General features: G+C 39.8%; 3 protein-coding genes and 1 pseudogene across 3 annotated transcripts; 1 reads left to right on the top strand and 3 right to left on the bottom strand.

Moving 5' to 3' along the window:
• Nucleotides 1–48: 48 nt before the first annotated feature.
• On the bottom strand, nucleotides 49–3,463 carry LOC121683395 (extracellular calcium-sensing receptor-like). Its single transcript, XM_042063012.1, has 6 exons — nucleotides 3,261–3,463; nucleotides 2,743–3,031; nucleotides 1,807–2,616; nucleotides 1,464–1,688; nucleotides 1,032–1,155; nucleotides 49–947 (listed from the first exon to the last, which is right to left on the bottom strand). The coding sequence occupies exons 1-6, from the start codon at nucleotides 3,461–3,463 to the stop codon at nucleotides 49–51; spliced, it is 2,550 nt and encodes an 849-aa protein (XP_041918946.1).
• A 1,011-nt stretch (nucleotides 3,464–4,474) lies between these two features.
• LOC121683399 (extracellular calcium-sensing receptor-like) lies at nucleotides 4,475–7,944 on the top strand. Its single transcript, XM_042063017.1, has 6 exons — nucleotides 4,475–4,614; nucleotides 4,716–5,013; nucleotides 5,156–5,989; nucleotides 6,183–6,404; nucleotides 6,802–6,925; nucleotides 7,049–7,944. Exons 2-6 carry the CDS (start codon nucleotides 4,741–4,743, stop codon nucleotides 7,942–7,944), a joined length of 2,349 nt encoding a protein of 782 aa, XP_041918951.1. The 5' UTR covers nucleotides 4,475–4,614; nucleotides 4,716–4,740.
• A 1,660-nt stretch (nucleotides 7,945–9,604) lies between these two features.
• On the bottom strand, nucleotides 9,605–11,851 carry LOC121684550 (annotated as a pseudogene).
• A 3,535-nt stretch (nucleotides 11,852–15,386) lies between these two features.
• LOC121684549 (extracellular calcium-sensing receptor-like) lies at nucleotides 15,387–18,979 on the bottom strand. The gene is made up of 6 exons (XM_042064607.1): nucleotides 18,948–18,979; nucleotides 18,576–18,867; nucleotides 17,051–17,857; nucleotides 16,741–16,962; nucleotides 16,526–16,649; nucleotides 15,387–16,285 (listed from the first exon to the last, which is right to left on the bottom strand). The coding sequence occupies exons 1-6, from the start codon at nucleotides 18,962–18,964 to the stop codon at nucleotides 15,387–15,389; spliced, it is 2,361 nt and encodes a 786-aa protein (XP_041920541.1). The 5' UTR covers nucleotides 18,965–18,979.
• Nucleotides 18,980–20,720: the final 1,741 nt, after the last annotated feature.

Below are 20,720 nucleotides of genomic sequence, written 5' to 3'. Positions count from 1 at the left end.
GATTTCTTCAGTTACTCATAGTTACATATTATTTACTAGCTTCTTTTGTTATTTTTCTCTCCCCATTAAGTGATGCTTAGTGTTCTTCTCCGGTTGTACCAAGATGATGTAACACTTTGGAGCAAATAAGCACAGTAATAGGCCAAAACTGGATGCCAAAATGGCAAAAATCTCCACAGCTACGGTGAACTTTCCAGGCGAGCTAACATAGGCTGGGATAAAGGCTAACCAAACAGCACAGAAGATCAGCATGCTAAATGTGATGAACTTTGCCTCATTGAAGTTTCCAGGGAGCTTCCGGGCCAAGAAGGCCAGCACAAAACACAGACAGGCCAGAAGTCCAATATACCCCAGAACACACCAGAAAGCCAAATCAGAGCCCACGCTACACTCCAGAATAATTTTGGAGCGCTGGTACTGCGTATTTCTCGAGGGAAAAGGGGGAGCAGCAATGAGCCAGGCAGCACAGATTATCACCTGAACCAGAGTACAGGAGAAGATGATGACCCTCTGTTGCTTCGGCCCCAGCCACTTCATTATGTTGTTTCCAGGCCGAGTGGCTGTGAAAGCAGCAAGGACCACTAAGGTCTTGCCCAGGATGCATGAGATGCATAGGGAGAATGTGATACTGAAGGCAGTGTGGCGCAGCATGCAGGACCAGTCTGTAGGTTCTCCGATAAACACCAGTGCACACAGGAAACATAGAGTGAGAGACAATAGGATGAAGAAACTCAGTTCTGAGTTGTTCACACGGACAATGGGAGTGTTTCTGTAATAGAGGAATACTGCTAGAACAGAAATTGTGAGACAGGCACCTACAATTGCTATCACTGTCAAAGTCACTCCCATTGCATCGTGGGAAAGAAATTCAACAACCTTGGGTATGCAGTGAGTTCCCTCAGCATCTGACCAAAAGTCTTCAGGACAGGACATGCAGTCTATTGAATCTGTAGGGAGAGAAGAATATTATTTTAAAACATTAAAACGTTAAAAATGGTTGTTCAGGAGAATATTTCATGATGGGGCCTCACCTGTCGCATTGCTAATCTTGCCACTGTCACATGGTACACAGTCAAAGCAGCACAGAGGCTCCCCAGGACGGACAGCCTTCCGGGATCCTGGAGGGCAGCTGTCACTACACACAGACACCAGCACCTGTTTATCACAGAGCACAGGGAATCACACCTATGCCACCGCAACAATGCACATACAGTATCTGTATCCTGTGTTTGTTGTTTCTAATGTCATTACAGTATTTTACAGCACTTACTTTTTCTTAATTTGTTTTATGAGGATCTGACACTATCATAATACATACAAAAAATAAGATATTGTAAGGTTAATATACATTAAATCCTTTTGTTTGCGATTAAATTAAAGTACAACTAGGGGTTCACTTACTGCAATTGCTGTCTACAGTACTTCAAAAGATGACATTTTAATTCCAAAAAGATGCATCTTGCCTCTTTCCGTTGTCCTGTCCACTTGATTGTCTCCTTATCAATAATGAGCTCATTCCCAGCACCCTTTGCTTCATCATACAGACCGACTGACACAAACTGAATCTGTCTATTCGCATCCCTCTGCCAGTTTATGAGATCATATGATGGAATAGAATCCCCTTTCATATCAAAGTTTACTTTTTCGTCTGAGATGAAGAAGGAGACATCTTGAAGATAGTGCTGAAGCTATAATTACATACAAGTATGAATTAACACTATTAACTGCATTTTCAAACCATAAATCCCACTACACTCTGAACCAAAGAAACAAAATAATTTTATTTTCCCACTATTTTCTTTATACCTGCCATGGATGGATGTTATTAATATCAGCACATGAAGCATTGAAGAATGGGCCATGGCCAGGGGTGCATTGTATGAGGTTGTGCAGGGAATGAGCAATAGCGTATACACCTTTGTACACATTATATGCAACACGAGGGCTTGTGGTGTTCATATAGGCAGAGTGCTGCTCTAGCAAAATCTCATGCCCTGTGCAGGGTGGCAACTGGATATTTCCAGTTGTGTTATTGGGAGAACAGCCATAGAGAGTCTCCCATAGCTCCTGTACAAGGGCATTAGAGGGGTAATGCCATGGGTCCACTGTCATCAGGTAATCTCTAAGACCTGGGACATGACCCTTACGGACAGCAAAACCAATAGTGCCATCCAAGAAAGGATAAGTCTCAGCCAGCACAGAGGCAGAGACCCACGCCTCACTTGCAATCCACTGGATCCCTGTGATGTTCTGTTTCCTGAACTCTTTCAGGAAAGGAAAAAACTCCCCCTCGCCTGAGAACACCACCACCACTCGGGCAGTGGAACTTCTCATCACCTCGAGTATTTCAAGAACTCTCTCTGTGTTGTAGTCTTTGGGGATCATTTCATGGTAGGCCAGACAGATGTCAGTATTTTCTATTTCCTTTTTTAAGCCCTGCAATGCAAATCTGCCATAATCATGATCCTCTGTTACCACACCGATCCATGTCCAACCAAAGTGTTTCAGAAGCTGAGCAACGGCTTTTACCTGGTAATCATCACTTGGCACAACTCTAAAAAATGTGGGGAACTGTGTCCTATCACTCAGACAAGAGCAAGTCGAAAAATAACTGATCTAAAAAAAAAAAAAACATCAGGAATACAGTGAGAGCAAAGTTCCTTTTCTAACAATTTCATTATATCATTAAATTACACTCATGTGACTCTTAGAAATATGCAGTGTGTGCATTGCATATTTTACCATTGGGATTCTGAAAGGTTGAAGTGTTCTGGACACTACAATGGACTGTGATGACCCAGATTCCCCAATTATAGCCAGAAGAGGACTGGTACCAGAACACATTGTATTCTCTCTACTGTCTTCTCCATTCAGTACTGCAAGAACAGCTCTCTGTGCTGTCACTGGCGTGGCACAGGAGTCAAAAATCTTATAGCCCAGTGTGTGGTTAGGTAGTAAATCTTTGCTGTTGTTGATCTCCTCCACAGCCAGCCTCATGGTTAAGGCCCAGCGGAAGGCACGTGGGTCAAACCTGCATACAAAGAGAAATGAAAAATAAACATTCACTATTTCTACATGGCAGAGAATATTACAGAGAATAGAACATAACTGTGGTAACAATAATCAACCTATATAAACTAAACTAAATGAACTAAACTAAATAATTAAGGTTTATACAATTCTAGACAACAATAAACACAACACAATCACATTTGACATAAAAAGAGCATAAAAGTGGTTTCATTCAACACTAAGCTCACCCTCTGCACTGGGCAGAAACAGGTGGCATTTTGAAGTCAGTGTGTGGAAGCTCCACTCGGTAATGCATGGGGAAAATGCCTCCAATAGTGAAGGTTCCATCGGACATGAATCCAGGCAGCTCAAACCCTCCTTGAAGAGTGCATGTGGTTGCTGTCGAGAGGGCTCCCTGGAACAACAGGACATACAGAAAGAGAGATGTCATGTCCACACTCCTTTCCCAGATTGGCAGGATTAAGGAAGTGGTTTGGCTTTTATTGGCCAGCCTCCTCTGCATCATTGTTTTATTTCTCAGTGGATTGCACAATAGGTTTATTATTTTAGTTATAGAGCATAGTTTCTCCCTAACATTGATTTCAATAAGTTTACCAGGCTCTGCTAAGTTTACTCCAGTGATAGGGCTTATGTCCTACACACCATATCACACCACCATACTGTATTAATAAATGTTTCATACATGCCAAATATTTGTGTAATGCATCTATGATCTATAATTTCATTTTTATAATCTGCTGTTCATAAGAACAAAAATGTGTGTCACAGAAGATTTAATTGGTTATATTTTATATAAGAAAAAGGTCATTTATTTGAGTGACATTTGATTAAATATCCTGATGCATGTTTGTTGCAAACACAGAAAAAGACAAAGTTGTGTAAATATGTGTTTGTGTGTGGTTGTGAGTAAAAGTGAGTGAGAGAGAGAGAGAGAAAAAGGAAAGAGGGTGTCTGTCCCTTGTCATCACTGATAACTGGACTTTACAGTAAATAGAGCTCTCAACCTGGGAGTTCACTGCCACCTACAGTTGATGAATGCGCATGGCATGTCCAGAATATTTCCTTGTCAACAGCTGGTGGGAAATGTGCACATCTCATTACATGAACAATATGTTTTTGACATATGTTTTATTTATGATTTGAAGAAATATACATTATTTTATTTGATGAAATACATATTATTTTATCTTGCCTGGCTTGTCATGTTCAGTTTGGTTGATGTCTTTTGTATGGATTGAAAGATGTTCTGCCATTGGCGTTTTTTTTTTTTGAGAATGGGGTAACTAAGCTTTATGCCAGCCCCCTAATTCTAGAGCTCTATATAAAGTCCCTCACATGTCTGTGAAATGTGTGAGCAATGGCATATATTTCCAATAAACATCTGGCAATCTGGCTTGTTCTTATGTGTATGCATTTTCAACTTGTAATGAGTAAGAAGTGCACCTTTATAGGTTCAGAGGACACCAACAGTTTTTACCTGGATGGGGATGTTGTTCTTGGGGGATTGTTCCCATTGCATTACCACGCTGAGTCTTTTGTGCAGTCATTTGTCAAAAAACCTATACCATCTGGATATAAGTTGTGAGTTACTGCTGATTTTTTTCACCTGCCTCTACGTAGTGAATTGTGTTATAGTCCTAAATGACTAAAACTGAAAAAAAAAAAATGTTTGTTTGTTCTAGCTTTAGCTCCAGAGCTTTGCGCTGGATGCGTACAATGACCTTTGCTGTGGAGGAGATCAACCAGAAACAGGACCTCCTACCTCACCTAAAACTGGGCTATCACATAAGAGACAGCTGTGATGATATCCCAGTTTCCATGACAAATGCACTTCTCCTTGTGAATGGGCAACCCGACAAGGGCAGTGGCTCTACATGCACGGACCTTCACAAAAAGGTTTCTCCTGCAATTGTTGGAGATGCAGGCTCTGGAGTGTCAATGGCTGTACTACGAACTTTAGGCTCTTTTCACGTTCCCTTGGTGAGATGTTTTCATGAAATTGTTACGTAACCTGTTAATTTTTTCAACAAGGCTATGGCATGTTCAATTATGTAACTATGTTTCTCTTATCTTATTTTTTGTATTTCTTTGGAAACATTTTACTTGGTCTTTTTTATGTCAGGTGAGCTACTTTGCATCATGCAGTTGCCTGAGTGACCAAAAAGAGTTTCCTGCTTTCATGCGGACAATGCCAAGTGATGCATTCCAGACAAAGGCTCTGGCCAAACTTGTCAGCCATTTCCACTGGACCTGGGTGGGAGTGATTGGCGTGGAGTCAGACTACGCCCGCTTTGCCATACAGCTCTTTCTCCAAGAAGCAGCAAGATATCATGTTTGTGCGGCCTATGTTCATTTTCTGTCTCTGCCACCAATCAAAGACGCTGTTGTGGATCTGGTAAGGATTATGAAGACGTCCTCTGCTAAAGTTGTGCTGAGTGTAGCTGGGGACTCAGAGATGCGTACGATTCTGACAGAGTGTAGGCGACAGAATGTCACAGATCTGCTTTGGATTGCCAGCGAGGCCTGGTCCACATCACAGTCACTGTGGACTGATTTTGAGGATCTGTTGGTGGGGACTTTGGGGTTTGCAATACGCAGAGGTGACATTCCAGGTCTAGGCATGTATCTCATCAGCCTGCAAACCTCCCAAGCACTGACTTTACATTTTATGGCAGAATTCTGGGAGGAGACCTTCAACTGCAGGCTCAACAGCTCAGTAAATACTCACACACATGGGGAAGGGGCTAACAACAGAGAGCTTTGCAGTGGACATGAGGAACTGAATGAAGTGTACTCTGCCTATACAGATGTGTCCCAGCTCAGGGTCTCCTATAATGTCTATAAGGCTGTGTATCTCATAGCCCATGCACTGCATAATATGAGCCTCTGTGTTCCTGGGAAAGGCCCCTTTTCCAATGGGACTTGTGGAAGTCTGTCACCTGTTGTGCCATGGCAGGTGAGCAGGGCATATTTTTAGGTAAACAAATGAACATAACTTGCATTGATTGGACTACATTAATAAATGTGGACCTGGATAAATAAATAAATAAATCTAAGCACCTATTTTTACGTTTGACTGACATATAATGGTTCATATTTATCATCATATCACTTTATCATTCCTGTCTCTTCTGTATCTCCCACTCAAGCTCCTTCACTACATGAAACAAACAACATTCACAACACTGGGTGAGGAAGTGAGATTTGATGAAAATGGAGATCCAATTGCTACATATGATCTTATGAACTGGCAAAAGGGGCAGGATGGTTTATTGCGCCTGGTGAAAGTAGGATATTATGATGACTCTTTAGCTGGTGAAAAGGGCCTTATCATAAACGAGTCTGCAGTGCGATGGCACAAAGGCTTTCAGGTTTGTAGGCTATCACCAGTATCAAAATGTTTAACATGGCAAATAATGATCATGTACTGTTATCTAGTGCTCAAACTTGCACGTGTCTCATTCTGAAAATGCAGGCCGTCATTAGTATTGTTATTAACAGTATTGTTAGTGGTGCAATAATGATATGAGAGTATATTGCTTATTGAAGTATAGTACTGTAATAATAGTTTCGTCCGAAAAAATAACTCTACTGTCATTAAATCTAGCAGGGTTTAATTTACTTGAATGTGATTCATGCTATTCATGCTCATTACTGTGTTCTTCACTGAGTAGCTAAACCAGTATATATTTATCTGTTAAACTACACATATGCTTGCATTTGTCTGACTAGCTTCTCTATCTTCCACTACTTCACTCTCACCGATAGACACCAGTGTCAATATGTAGTAAAGGCTGTCAGCCAGGTTTTAGGAAAGCAATCAGGAAAGGACAGCCCATTTGCTGTTTTGACTGCATTCCCTGCGCTGAGGGGGAGATTAGCAATGAAACAGGTATGTTTGAATGCTGAAAATTCCAAATTCAATATTTCTTGATCTTCAACCAAAGTAATATACATATATTTATATTTGTAAAATATTTCTAAATATTGTACTTCCCTTCACCCTTTCTTTTAGATTCAGTGAATTGTTTGACATGTTCGGAGGACACATGGCCAAACCAAGCTCAAAATCACTGTATTCCAAAAACAATAGAATTTTTATCTTATCATGAAACCATGGGGATAGTCCTCTGGGTAGTCTCTGCTTTTGGAGCCTTCGCTACAGTAGCTGTTTTGGGAGTGTTTGTTATTTACAGAAAAACACCCATGGTTAGAGCAAACAACATGGAACTCAGCTTCTTATTGCTTCTCTTTCTCTGTGCTTGCTTTCTGATTGGCCTGACTTTCATTGGGGAGCCCACTGATTGGTTCTGTCAGATCCGATACACCGCATTTGGCATCAGCTTTACTCTCTGTATCTCCTGCATTCTTGCTAAAACAGTTGTAGTAATGATGGCGTTCAGGGCCACCCTTCCGGGAAGTAATGTCATGAAGTGGTTTGGGCCAGCCAAACAGAGAGCTAGTGTTATAATATGCACTTCCATACAGGTCCTCATATGCATTATTTGGCTCACCACTCGCCCCCCTTATGCAGCACATAATACTAGGTTCCTGAGTGCTACGATCATCCTGGAGTGTGTCGTAGGGTCAGAAGTGGGCTTCTGGTGTGTGCTGGGCTACATCGGACTTTTGGCCTGCATGTGCTTTTTAATGGCTTTTTTGGCTAGGAAACTCCCCGACAATTTCAACGAAGCCAAGTTCATCACTTTCAGTATGCTTATTTTTTTTGCGGTCTGGATTACCTTTATTCCTGTGTATGTCAGCACGTCAGGAAAGTACACGGTGGCTGTTCATGTCTTTGCCATTTTAGCGTCAGCTTTTGGCCTTCTATTTTGTATTTTTATCCCAAAATGCTACATCATATTGCTTAAGCCTGAGAAAAACAGCAGACAGCATATGATGCGAAAATAAAGGAATGACTTAAATGTATGCAGACCAGATGTATCATATGTTTAAAAATGTATCATGATTTGCCAATGTTTGTGCAAACGACAATCACCTGTGTGGTAACTGTTTCCTTAGAAGCTATTTCGAAAATGTAGCACCTCAGCAAGCCCAAAACAGTGGTACTATAAACTACAAACTATACAAATTCACATAGAGATCATGACACCCCCGAATTTAAGTAAAAAAAAATAATTTGTTACTTATCATACATATATCATATATCATATAGGCTTTGTAAGCAGATGCATCAGTAACAATATACCACAATGACATTAGAGACATACTATATCATGTCTTCCCTCAGCCCATACCATAGTCCTCAGTCTGTGATGTTTATTCTATAAGGATATATGCCTGATGTACATGTTCATCCCATTTTGTTTGGTGCTTTGATGCATACTACACTCTTAACATAGTGAGGGTCTAATGGAATATTACATGGCAATTTTCCATATAAGGGCTAATATGAAAAGGGCAGATCAGTTACGTCTACTCATGTAGTATACGATTTCAAAAACAGCCTGGAAAGTAAGGCAAGGTAAAAAATGGGGAATGTGTAATTTATTCCCTAATAACAATAGGCACATGATTACTTCTTACTGACATTAACTAGCCTGGGTGTTCCCATGCTGCCTTGCGCGCGATTTGATTCATGCTGCTAAGGCAGCCTGGAGACCATGGAGCAAATTTTCGCCTGAGATAGGGAACCAACCACAGAACAGGGGGGAAAGCAAGACGATGATGAGCTATGCACAGACGCATTTGATAGACATCCGTGGCACCCAATAAACGGATCCGGGCATTTTTTTCAAATACGAGAAATTGAACGTTTGGTTCCCAGACCACGTCTCATTGAGAAGTGGTGGTGCTAGCCAGGCTAGACATTAACAACAGTATGCAAGTATATTTCATCTTGAGGTTTGTTATTTTATTTTAACAGTTACTGTATACTTACACGGCTGTTAAGTTTACAGATCTGAGCAAGTGGACTGTACTTCATTTACAAATTCAAATAAAATATAATATTTAGGCAGAAATGCCTTAAAATGTTTTACTTCTTTTAAACATCTTCAATATTTACCAAAAACACAAGAAGCTTTGTGTCAGTTGAGAAACAATGACAATATACATGTGGAGAAGTGTAGGGGTAGAAGGAGCCAGTGGGTAAGTTGGTCCACCACCTGTATCTTGGAGACTGAACAGGTGTTTTGTGATCATACTGTACATTTAGGACAATATTGTTGAGTTACAACAATAACCCCTACAAACAGAGTGGACTCAATGAGCTGCCATACTGCCAACTGAAAGTTGAAGGGACTGTATCAACCTGTGACCTCTTTTGAAAAAACATATTTCATTTGTTTAACCAACCTAATTTACTTACTCACTGGCCACTATTGCATTATAGCATTAGCATTGTGAAGGCTTCCTGACTATATCTGTGCAGAAACTGAGATGAGATATGATGTTGGAAAATTGTGTGAATAACCAGTTCAATGTTAAAAGTCAAAAGCTAAAGCTCTATTATTACACTTAATTCATTAAGTCCAAATTCAGTCACCATTTATTGATCAGGTTCTTTTCGTTAAATGCACAGTGACCCAACTCACAACATATAATCTTATCAAATGCTCCTAGGCACCTTCCCCATTATATGTTTTCTAGTGTTTTTCTCAGGATGAAAAATAATAATATAACATTTAGGGGCAAAAATGCAAACAAGTAAACCAAATGCAGAGGACAAAATAGCAAATATTTCCACTGCCACAGTATATTTTCCCGGTGAGCTGACATATGCTGGGATGAATGTGATCCACACAGCACAGAATACAAGCATACTGAAAGTAATGAATTTGGCCTCATTGAAATTATCTGGTAATTTCCTTGCTAAGAAAGCCACAACTAGGCATATACCTGCTAAAAAGCCTATGTACCCCAACACAGCATAAAATGCTGTGTCTGACCCTGTGTTGCATTCCACAATAATCTTTCTATTGTTGTGCCTTATTTGGGGATATGGTGGTGCAATACTTAGCCAGAGTATACAAATAAGAACCTGAATCCCAGTGCAAGAATATACAATGATCCTCTGTTGCACAGGCCCAAATTTAGTTGCACCTGGCAAAGTGGCACGGAAAGCTGTGATCACAACCAATGTTTTCCCTAAAACACAGGAGATACAGAGGGCAAAGGTCACGCCAAATGCTGTGTGGCGCAGCATGCAGGACCAGGCAGTGGGCTCAGCTATAAAGGTGAGAGGGCAGAGGAAGCAGAGGAGGAGGGAGAGCAGCAGCAGGGCACTCAGTTCTGCATTATTTGCCCTCACTAAGGGTGTGTGCCTGAACACAAGGAAAATGACTGTGGTTGCTAAAGTAAGGGAGGCCCCAAATAAAGACACGGCTGTCAGAATGATTCCCAGTGTGTCCTTAAAGGACAAGACCTCAATATATTTTAATAAACAGCTACTCCTCTCCTCATTGGACCAGTACTCCTCAGGACAGGGGGTGCAGTCCAATGCTCCTGAACAACAAGCAATAATATTGTCAATGTTTGCACAGTATTACAAATATACCACAAGAAATATGTCACCAGAACAGTCCTTCTAAATACAGAATGATAAATTATCGTATTCATAAATACTCTCTGTTAATGAAATGCTGTCAACACAAACTAAACTCAAGGGCACACATTTAAAAATTACTCTAAAGGTTACTGATTGTTTATTTTTGATACCAACCATTTTTAACACAACTTTGTTAATAGTTCTACTTCATTATGCTGGAGTTGCAACTTAATAATCAAAACCTTGTGTACCTGAATGATTAGTGATAGTGCCATCAGCGCATGGAACACAGTCAAAACAGCAGCTGGGCCTTCCTTTAATGGGTGCTCTTCTTGTGCCAACAGGACATACCTCTGAGCACACAGCTTTTGGAACCTGGCCAAAAAATAGACCAAGGGATGTTTTTAGAGACATGAAACCTTGGATGAGAGGTATTGTTTCAGTGACATGAGAGTGGGTTTCAGAAGAATGCATTTTCCATACCATTTTCCCCATACTCCATATAATGTTCTCCTCCTGTATGAAAAGCTTATAGGCTGCATTAGCAGACGTGCTGAAATATCCCACAGTGACATGCTGGACCTCTCCGTGCCTTAGCTGCCAGTTGATGATATCGTAGGAAGGAGGAAGATCACCATTGCTATCAAAAAACACAGTCTCTCCAAATTCATCTACAAACTTTACTTTTCTTAGCGTAGCAGTGACCTGAAACAAATTGTTAGTAAATCAGCATATATTGAATAATGCTCACATAATTTTTAAACGAAATATGATCTCAAATAAGCTTACCAGCTTTGGACTGATTTGTGATGCATTTAAACAATTCTCTCGAGGAAAATTTTTATTGCAAAATATCAACTCATGTATGGCATGTGCAATAGCATACACCGCCTTGTAAACATTGTAGGACACTCTCAGTTGTGTGACATTGAAGAAAAAATTTGTCAAATCAGGAACCTCATCTCCTCTGCAGACAGGGCTACTAGATGATGTACCGAGATGGTGAAATGGCGTACAACCCACAAGAGTTTCCCAAAAACTACCAAAAAAAGCAGCTCCTGGATTAGAATAGAGACTGATGTTAGTGAGAAAGTTTTGTAGTTTCGGAATTGCCATCTTGCGCACTGAAAAACCAATTGTGCCTGCAAAAGACGTAAACATTTCAGGAGTGGATGGGCGAGCTGCTGTTATCCAGGCCTCACTTGCAATCCACTGTATTCCAGTTATGTTTTGTCTCACTATCTCCTTCATTACTGGATAAAGATCCCCCTCGGGCACAAAGGCAAGAATAACTCGTACAGTTGACATTTTGATCATTTCAACAACCTCAAGTATTTTACTCTGGGGGTACGTTCGCAAAACAGTCCCAGTAAATGCAATACAAACTCCAAGCTTCTTCACTTCAGTAATGAATGCTGACAGTCCATTTCTACCATAGTCATTATCAGATTGTAAGGTTCCTATCCATTCCCATCCAAATCTTTTCACCAGAAAAGCCAAAGCCTTTGCTTGGTGGTAGTCACTCGGTATTGTTCTGAAAAATGTTGGGTATTTACTTTTGTCACTCAGGCAGGCACAAGTTGAGAAGTAGCTAACCTGCGCATTTAAAAAAAATGAAATAGAACAAATATTAGTTTCATATTATGTGTCAAACTAGGATGTGTAACAGTAGGTGTAAACAAAACAGTATAATGAAATATAATAATTGATGTCTCAAAAGAAAATAGTTATAATTATAACCAAATATTACCATTGGCAGGTTAAAAGGTCCAAATGTTCCAGCAAGAGCTAATGACTGTGATGAACCTGATTCGGCTATTAATGCTGAAATAGGAGGCTGGCATTGAGCTGTGTACTTGTCCCCATTTTCCTCACTCAACAGCGTGAGAGCAGCACGTAATGTGTTAGTTGGAGAAGCGCATGAATCAAAAATCCTGTACCCTAAGGTGATATTTGGAAGTAAAGTGCCATCACTGTTTATTTCATTAATTGCAAAGATCATCACCTGGGTCCAACGGAAAGCACGCATGTCAAATCTGGGGAAACATAATATTGTGTAAGTGCATATTTCACAATCAATATAAAATATTTAAAAATTCAAAATGAAAAATGTTAAATTCTCATGTCCCCTTACCCCTTACATGTCACCTCTGGAGGTTCTTTCTCAAATGAAGCATTTACGTGATTTTGTTTGTTAAATACAGGGAAAATACCTCCAACCATAATATCACCATCCTTTGCTAAACTAGTCATGCCAAATTCACCAAGTAACTTACATGCAAAACCTGACTGCAGCCAAAGAAGGAGGCATATTTGAGTTCCATGCCCAGACATGATCATTTATCACAGTCATATGTGATAAACTGTACTTCTCATATACTTTTATTCCCTGAGATAATCCTGAACTGAAGCGTTTCTATTGGATGCTGAGGATGGCATAGTCCCGTAAGGCACCATGTGTGGCAGCATAATCATTACAGCACACGACAGTTGTGTTTACATAATTTATTTTATTCATTCATGGGAACATGCAGCCTGGACTAAAAATATACTCATCTTGGTACTCTTGATACATTTTTAAAGTTTACAACTGATTGTTATAAAATAGTAGTAGTAGGCAGTAGAGACACTAACATACTAACATCTAGGACAGGAAGACACGTTTATTTAAATTCTGCGTGGCCAAAGCTAGCTTCACCTTTTAGTGGCATTATTACAGTGTTACAAGGAGTGAAATCAATGAGTAGTGAGGATTCTGTGCTTACCACAGTTATGGACTGAACAATTGAGAGCTATTATGTGAAAGGCATGTGACTGACTGAGCCTTATACAGTAAGCTCTTTCATCTTGTGAATGCCTTGTGTCTTGTGAAAAGAACATTTCAAAAGGTGGCAAAAAATGAAAAGCTTTATCGGTATTGGCAACCTTTCAGTGGAATTTTAAGTTAATATTTTTATAAGATATTGAGCTTCCATTGTAGCCTAGAAATCTAGACGCGCCCCTAGCGGCAGCAAATTAATTTCGCCAGGCTACTTCCATTGAGCTGTATGCATAAAAAACTCAGAGAGAGATGACAATGACGAAACAAGTAATTACCGTATATCTCTTATCCCTGTTAATTGACGATTGGTGTCCAATCACACTTTTGACCATTCGTTTTAACACCCAAAGGCTAAGAACTGACCTTGGCCTTGACAACATTACCTCAGAGACAACTCAAGGCCAGAGTCAGACTGAAGTTTTGATTAAAACTGCATTACCAAGTAATACCACTGCTTTGTTGAACATAGCATTGTGCAATCCCCTGAAATAAAGATGAATGCATCAGATGTAATGATCTTGCCAGAAAGATGAAAAGAATAACACTGTGAGTTCTGGACACTTTAACAAAGAATAAACCATAGTGCTTTCTCTGTTGTTCCAAACAATTAAATTGACAGTCATTGTAGCTTTTCAGACCTGTTTTAAAATGCCCTACCACATACATTTGACTAGACTATCTTATTTCTAATGAGGGTAGCCTAGCACTAGTGCAGCAAAGTCAGCTTAGCCAAAGCTTTTTGCAGATTTTTGGTTGTTGGTTGTTTCTGGAGACATTGCCGATCTGAACACCAGCGTACATGAAACTTGCTGTGCTTGTAGCCCCACTAGGCTGATATGATGTCTACCCTTAAAGTTTACAACATTTCTGTGGTATGTTGGTCTGAAGGAGGCACATCAACACAGACTATTATAACTCATTTGTGATGTAGTGCCTCAAGTTCAAACCTCTTAAAATTTGACACATAAAATAACTACGGCATTCTCTGGAGGGAGTGCTATAATTTTACACATTTCTATATCTCAAGAACTGCTTAAAGGTTCTCTAAGCACTGTTGGGTGATGTCACTTCTATTGACGTTTGAAGTATTATCAAACAAAACAGAGAGCTAGCTCGCCCCTCTCTTCCGTTCTTCCCGAAGCTGTTAATCTTCCTGAAGTGCACATTACATGTCGTTGGTGATTGGCTGGAACAGTTTGTTATGTTTCATGGTCCAGCCTGGGCTGTCTACAGGGGCCGGATTATATACAGCATATTCAGGGGACAGGCAGATTGTTGGGGAGATGTTTGCTGTATGTCAAAACACGTTCACAAAAAAATTCTAGTTTAGACAACGTGTAACAAGACTTAGAGAACCTTTAAGCAACAGTTTAGAAATTTAGCAAAATCTTTAATAAAGTATTACTAAAGTTCATCCTTTTAACTATAACATGTTCAGTGACTGTAACAGTCACTTTAATGTGATTGATGAATTTAGCTAGCCTCGTTAAAACCAGACTCATTCACTTCTGGGGACTCATGATTGCAAAACTTCTCCAACACAGTGACAGTGTAGACATAGGGTTAACTTTGAAATCATTGGTCTAGCCTAACCAATCACATTGATCAGGGACTCTTAATGTTACTTCCTACTTCACCTAAACTTTACAAACTGACAATAAACAACATTGGCAGTCAGGACACAGTGTATGTAGGTCTCTCTTTACTGTAAATAAATGTGCACATTCTTCCGACTGCAATTATTTTTATATTTACAGGCTTTGATACTACCTTTTACCACAGCCATTAACGATTTCACAACTATAGCGTCATCCCCTCTCGTCGCTCATTGGCCCCAGTCTTCTGCCAACCGATGTTAGTGAATTATGGTGTTCCAGACTAGCATCTCCTGCTAGCACTGACTAGCAGGAGATCTAAGTAGGCGTGTTCATGCTAGAATTTAGGAACAGTAATGTGTAATGTGATTACATTAATGTATTTACAATGTGTTATACCCAGCACAGCCCAATTACAGTGTACTTATCAATGTTCACTCTTGGGTACTTTCCCCATTATATGTTTTTTAGTGTTTGTCTCAGGTTGAAATATTATAATATAACATTTTGGGGAAAAAATGCAAACAAGTAAACCAAATGCAGAGGACAAAATAGCAAATATTTCCACTGCCACAGTATATTTTCCCGGTGAGCTGACATATGCTGGAATGAATGTGATCCACACAGCACAGAATACAAACATACTGAAAGTAATGAATTTGGCCTCATTGAAATTATCTGGTAATTTCCTTGCCAAGAAAGCCACAACTAGGCATATACCTGCTAAAAAGCCTATGTACCCCAACACAGCATAAAATGCTGTGTCTGACCCTGTGTTGCATTCCACAATAATCTTTCTATTGTTGTGCCTTATTTGGGGATATGGTGGTGCAATACTTAGCCAGAGTATACAAATAAGAACCTGAATCCCAGTGCAAGAATATACAATGATCCTCTGTTGCACAGGCCCAAATTTAGTTGCACCTGGCAAAGTGGCACGGAAAGCTGTGATCACAACCAATGTTTTCCCTAAAACACAGGAGATACAGAGGGCAAAGGTCACGCCAAATGCTGTGTGGCGCAGCATGCAGGACCAGGCAGTGGGCTCAGCTATAAAGGTGAGAGGGCAGAGGAAGCAGAGGAGGAGGGAGAGCAGCAGCAGGGCACTCAGTTCTGCATTATTTGCCCTCACTAAGGGTGTGTGCCTGAACACAAGGAAAATGACTGTGGTTGCTAAAGTAAGGGAGGCCCCAAATAAAGACACGGCTGTCAGAATGATTCCCAGTGTGTCCTTAAAGGACAAGACCTCAATATATTTTAATAAACAGCTACTCCTCTCCTCATTGGACCAGTACTCCTCAGGACAGGGGGTGCAGTCCAATGCTCCTGAACAACAAGCAATAATATTGTCATTTTTAGAAAAATAAATATATATTTTGTCTCCACACAGTCATACTAACTTTCTGTTTTGTGCTGCTGTTGTATTTTAATCAATTATTGGCTTTATTTGAAAAAAGTGGCCCTGATGATCTTAGAAATATGAACTGGTACACAAGTTACTACATAGGTTATACACACAGTAACCTAATAATCAGCAGGTTCTAATGTGAATGCAGCATACTGTACCTGAATGATTAGTGATGGTGCCATCAGCACATGGAACACAGTCAAAACAGCAGCTGGGCCTTCCTTTAATGGGTGCTCTTCTTGTGCCAACAGGACATACCTCTGAGCACACAGCTTTTGGAACCTGGACAAAAAAGATCATAAAAGTGATTATTTTTTACAGAAATCATAGTATTATATAACATTGTTTTTTTGAATGGATGCATTTTCCACACCACATTCCCTGTACTCCATATTATGTTCTCCTCCTGTATGAAAAGCTCATAAGCTGCATTAGCAGACGTGCTGAAATATCCCAGGGTCACATGCTTGACCTCTCCGTGTTTCAGCTGCCAGTTGATTATGTCGTAAGAAGGAGGAAAATCACCGTTGTTATCAAAAAACACAGTCTCTCCAAATTCATCTACAAACTTTACTTTTCTAAGTTGAGCGGTGACCTGCGAAAGAAAAACAATTGCCAATGTAATGTCTGAACAATGTAATGTTGTGTAATTTTCCTGATGATATGATATTAAATAAGCTCACCAGCTTTGGACTGATCTGTGACACGTTCAAACACTTCTCTGGAGGAGAACTTTGATTGCAAAATATCAACTCATGTATGCCATGTGCAATAGCATACACCGCCTTGTAAACATTGTAGGACACTCTCAGTTGTGTGACATTGAAGAAAACACTTGTAAAATCAGGAACCTCATCTCCTCTGCAGACAGGGCTACTAGATGCTGTACTGAGATGGTGAAATGGCCTACAACCCACAAGATTTTCCCAAAAACTACCAATAAAAGCAGCTCCCGGAGTAGAATAGGGACTGATGTTAGTAAGGAAGTTTCGTAGTTTTGGAATCGCCATCTTGCGCACTGAAACACCAATCGTGCCTCCAAATGATTTAAAATATTCAGGAATGGATGGCTGAGATGCTGTTATCCAGGCTTCACTTGCAATCCACTGTATTCCAGTTATGTTTTGTCTCACCATCTCCTTCATTACTGGATAAAGATCCCCCTCAGCGCTGAAGGCAAGAATAACTCGTACATTTGACATTTTGATCATATGAACAACCTTAAGTATTTTACTCTGAGGGTAAGTTCGACCAACAGTGCCAGTAAATGCAATGCAAACTCCAAGCGTCTTCACTTCAGTAATAAATGCTGACACTCCATTTCTACCATAGTCATTATCAGATTGTAAGGTTCCTATCCATTCCCATCCAAATTTTTTCACCAGAAAAGCCAAAGCTTTTGCTTGGTGATAGTCACTCGGTATTGTTCTGAAAAATGTTGGGTATTTACTTTTGTCACTCAGGCAGGCACAAGTTGAGAAGTAGCTTACCTGCAAAAAATAAAACACAGAAAATATTAGTTTCATGCCATGCATATGTTGTAAAACTATGATGTGTAAAGTAAATGTTTCACAAATTGAAGAACATTTCAGAGCATGCATTTGTTTTATATCATGCATACTTTGATACAACATACTTGTTCAGTAACTGTAATTAAAGACTTAAAATAAAATAAGGTCATGAGAAAGACTGGGGAGAAGGAGTTTCCCAAAATAAACAACAAATGAACATGTCTTTTTACCAGAACTTACACAATAAATACTGGACTACAATAAGCGAAGCTAACAAAAGAATAAAAAGGCGCATTGTCACTGTTTCCTGATTTGTTTGGGATTGAAAATGTAATCCTGGACCCTAAATTGAAGTTGCCGAAATCTAGATCACTGTATTAAATACATGTGTGCATTACAGAGCTGTCACTTCACGGAGCCAGTGTCAAACAAAGAGTATCATTAATAGAGTAGTTCTTGATTAATACAAAATGTAGAGTTCCTTAATATAGCAATTTTCTTGCATGCAACAGTTAATAAATACAAACAAGAATATTTTCCCCTACAGACATAGCCTGTAATTATACATTAGTTCTCAAATCTGACACAGCCCCAGCCCTGTGCCAGGGAACTTTAAACCACACAAAACAGCATACTGAAATATGGTACTAAATGTCTACAACAGAACATTACATTATTTATTAAGTAGGTCTATTACCATCGGCAGGTTAAAAGGTCCAAATGTTCCAGCAAGAGCTACAGACTGAGATGACCCTGATTCTGCTATTAATGCTCTAATAGGAGGCTGACATTGAGCTGTAGGCCGAGACTTAATTCCATCTGTCTCACTCAATAGTGAAAGAGCGGCACGTAATGTGTTAGTCGGGGAAGAGCATGAGTCAAAGATCTTGTAGCCTAGAGAGATATTTGGCAGTAAAGTGTCATCATTGTTGATTTCATTAATGGCAAAGATCATCACCTGGGTCCAACGAAACGCACGGCTGTCAAATCTGAGGAAACAGTATATAGTGTAAATGCATTTGAATTCAACATCATTATAAAATATTTACCAAAAGAATTCTTGTCTTACCTGTCACACGTCACCATTGGAGGCTGTTTTTCAAATGAAGCATTTACGTGATTTTGTTTGTTAAACACAGGGAAAATACCTCCAATCACTATATCACCATCCTTTGCTAAACTAGGCATGGCAAATTCACCCAGTAACTTACATGCAAAGCCTGACTGCAGCCAAAGAAGGAGGCATATTTGAGTTCCATGTCCAGACATGATCATTCATCACAGTCATATGTCGTAAGTTTAATTTCAGTTATACTTTTATTCGCCGAGATAACCTTCACAGGAAGTGTTTTAATTGGATGCAGAGGATGACATAGTCACTAGAGGCACCAGGTGTAATACAGTATCATAGTCATTACAGTAGTTTTTGCAACATCATATTTTCCATTATTTATGGGAACGCACTACCCTGGGAATAAAGAGTTCTCGCTGAAGCATTTGCACAACGAGAGACTCTGGCAATGAGTAATGATGCACGTAAACTTTTGCCTTTTGCATTGTGGGTCAACCAATTACAGTGCCTATAAAAAGTCTTCAGCCCCATGCTAAAGTTGACTAAAAAGAGGAATAAAAAAAATCATCTTTTGGAAATGGATCTTAATGCCTGAATAAAAAAAAAAAATCAGGAAAAACCCAGTCTTTAAGGACACCAATTTTCTTTGTGAATGAATAATGTATCGTAAATAAATAAATGTTCTTCATTAAAATACAGGGTGCATAAGTATTCATACCCCTATATTAGTGCTGTCAGTTTAACGCGTTATTAACGGCGTTAACGTAAACCTATTTTAACGGTGTCAATTTTTTTATCGCGAGATTAACGTTCTTTTTGGTGTAACAAACTTTGTATTTTTTTCACATGCTGTTGCAACAACTAGTAACGTTAGAACAACTACAACACCACACCGGATCTAGCTAGACCGGAAACTAAACAATATGCACTGACGAATGGAATGGAACGTTGTATGTGCTGCACGTACACGCCCGCTTTTAGGTGAAAGATGACTGATATAAAGGAAATCTATGCTGCCGCATAGGGGAGCGAAAAGGGCTTATAGTAAACGTACTAAATCTTGAAACAAACATGAATAAAAGGCACAAAATAAGGTTGGTGTAAGAGTTATCTGTGTGTTTATGGGATTAATGTGACCATGTTCCTATGTTTTGCTCTTTCCAGTTTTCTAACAGGAGTGTCATGAATGTATTGATAGGCACAGTCAAACTGCCCGTGGCTGACTATAATTAAGTTCAGCAAGCTTAACTTTACATGTCATAACATCAAACATAAGTCACACATTCATTCTATCACTAATATGAACGTAGCCTATTTCCTACAACTAGGTGAGATAATTGGCTATGTTATACCAGAGACTTTCTAATGTAGAGACACAGCACTCAAAAAATAATCCATAGAAATGCATGGGGCTAGTTTGTCACGCCAATATGGCCGTTGTCTACACATATCCCACCCCTTCCTCGGCAAAACGTCGACATGTGAATACATTGAGCCAATCATATGGTGTGTTGTGAAGACATCGTGCCAATTATGTGTTGTGATCTCGCCACTGGAGCAAGATTGGTGTTGTGAAGCCTTGCGCACGCGCATTTCTGCCGAATTGGATGCCCGACGAGTGCCCAAAAAGCGCTGTCAAATGGCCGCTGAGTGGAGGGCCTAAAAGGACTTTGGTTATACTGAAGTTCCACAGTTATCTAGCTAGCAAGCTAAACCGTTTTGCATGGCATATTATTGTAAGTGTAGCGACATGCTAAATTTGTACAATAC

The sequence above is a fragment of the Alosa sapidissima genome, chromosome 15, assembly GCF_018492685.1.
Source record: "Alosa sapidissima isolate fAloSap1 chromosome 15, fAloSap1.pri, whole genome shotgun sequence".
Lineage (NCBI taxonomy): Eukaryota > Metazoa > Chordata > Actinopteri > Clupeiformes > Clupeidae > Alosa > Alosa sapidissima.
Note: the sequence above shows the minus strand (reverse complement) of the source record. Positions and strands in the feature narration are given on the sequence as shown.

What these genes read in the sequence shown, in the direction of transcription:
- LOC121683395 (XM_042063012.1), bottom strand. Translation starts at nt 3,463, where the DNA reads ATGACATCTCTCTTTCTGTATGTCCTGTTGTTCCAGGGAGCCCTCTCG. An exon ending in AACCTTTCAGAATCCCAATG is followed by an intron (nt 2,617 to 2,742) that starts GTAAAATATGCA and finishes TTTTTTTTTTAG; the next exon opens with ATCAGTTATTTTTCGACTTG. An exon ending in ATAACATCCATCCATGGCAG is followed by an intron (nt 1,689 to 1,806) that starts GTATAAAGAAAA and finishes ATGTAATTATAG; the next exon opens with CTTCAGCACTATCTTCAAGA.
- LOC121683399 (XM_042063017.1), top strand. Translation starts at nt 4,741, where the DNA reads ATGCGTACAATGACCTTTGCTGTGGAGGAGATCAACCAGAAACAGGAC. An exon ending in GCTCTTTTCACGTTCCCTTG is followed by an intron (nt 5,014 to 5,155) that starts GTGAGATGTTTT and finishes TTTTTATGTCAG; the next exon opens with GTGAGCTACTTTGCATCATG. An exon ending in GATGGCACAAAGGCTTTCAG is followed by an intron (nt 6,405 to 6,801) that starts GTTTGTAGGCTA and finishes TCTCACCGATAG; the next exon opens with ACACCAGTGTCAATATGTAG.
- LOC121684549 (XM_042064607.1), bottom strand. An exon ending in CACAGATCAGTCCAAAGCTG is followed by an intron (nt 16,963 to 17,050) that starts GTGAGCTTATTT and finishes TTTCTTTCGCAG; the next exon opens with GTCACCGCTCAACTTAGAAA. An exon ending in TATGGAGTACAGGGAATGTG is followed by an intron (nt 16,650 to 16,740) that starts GTGTGGAAAATG and finishes TTTTTTGTCCAG; the next exon opens with GTTCCAAAAGCTGTGTGCTC.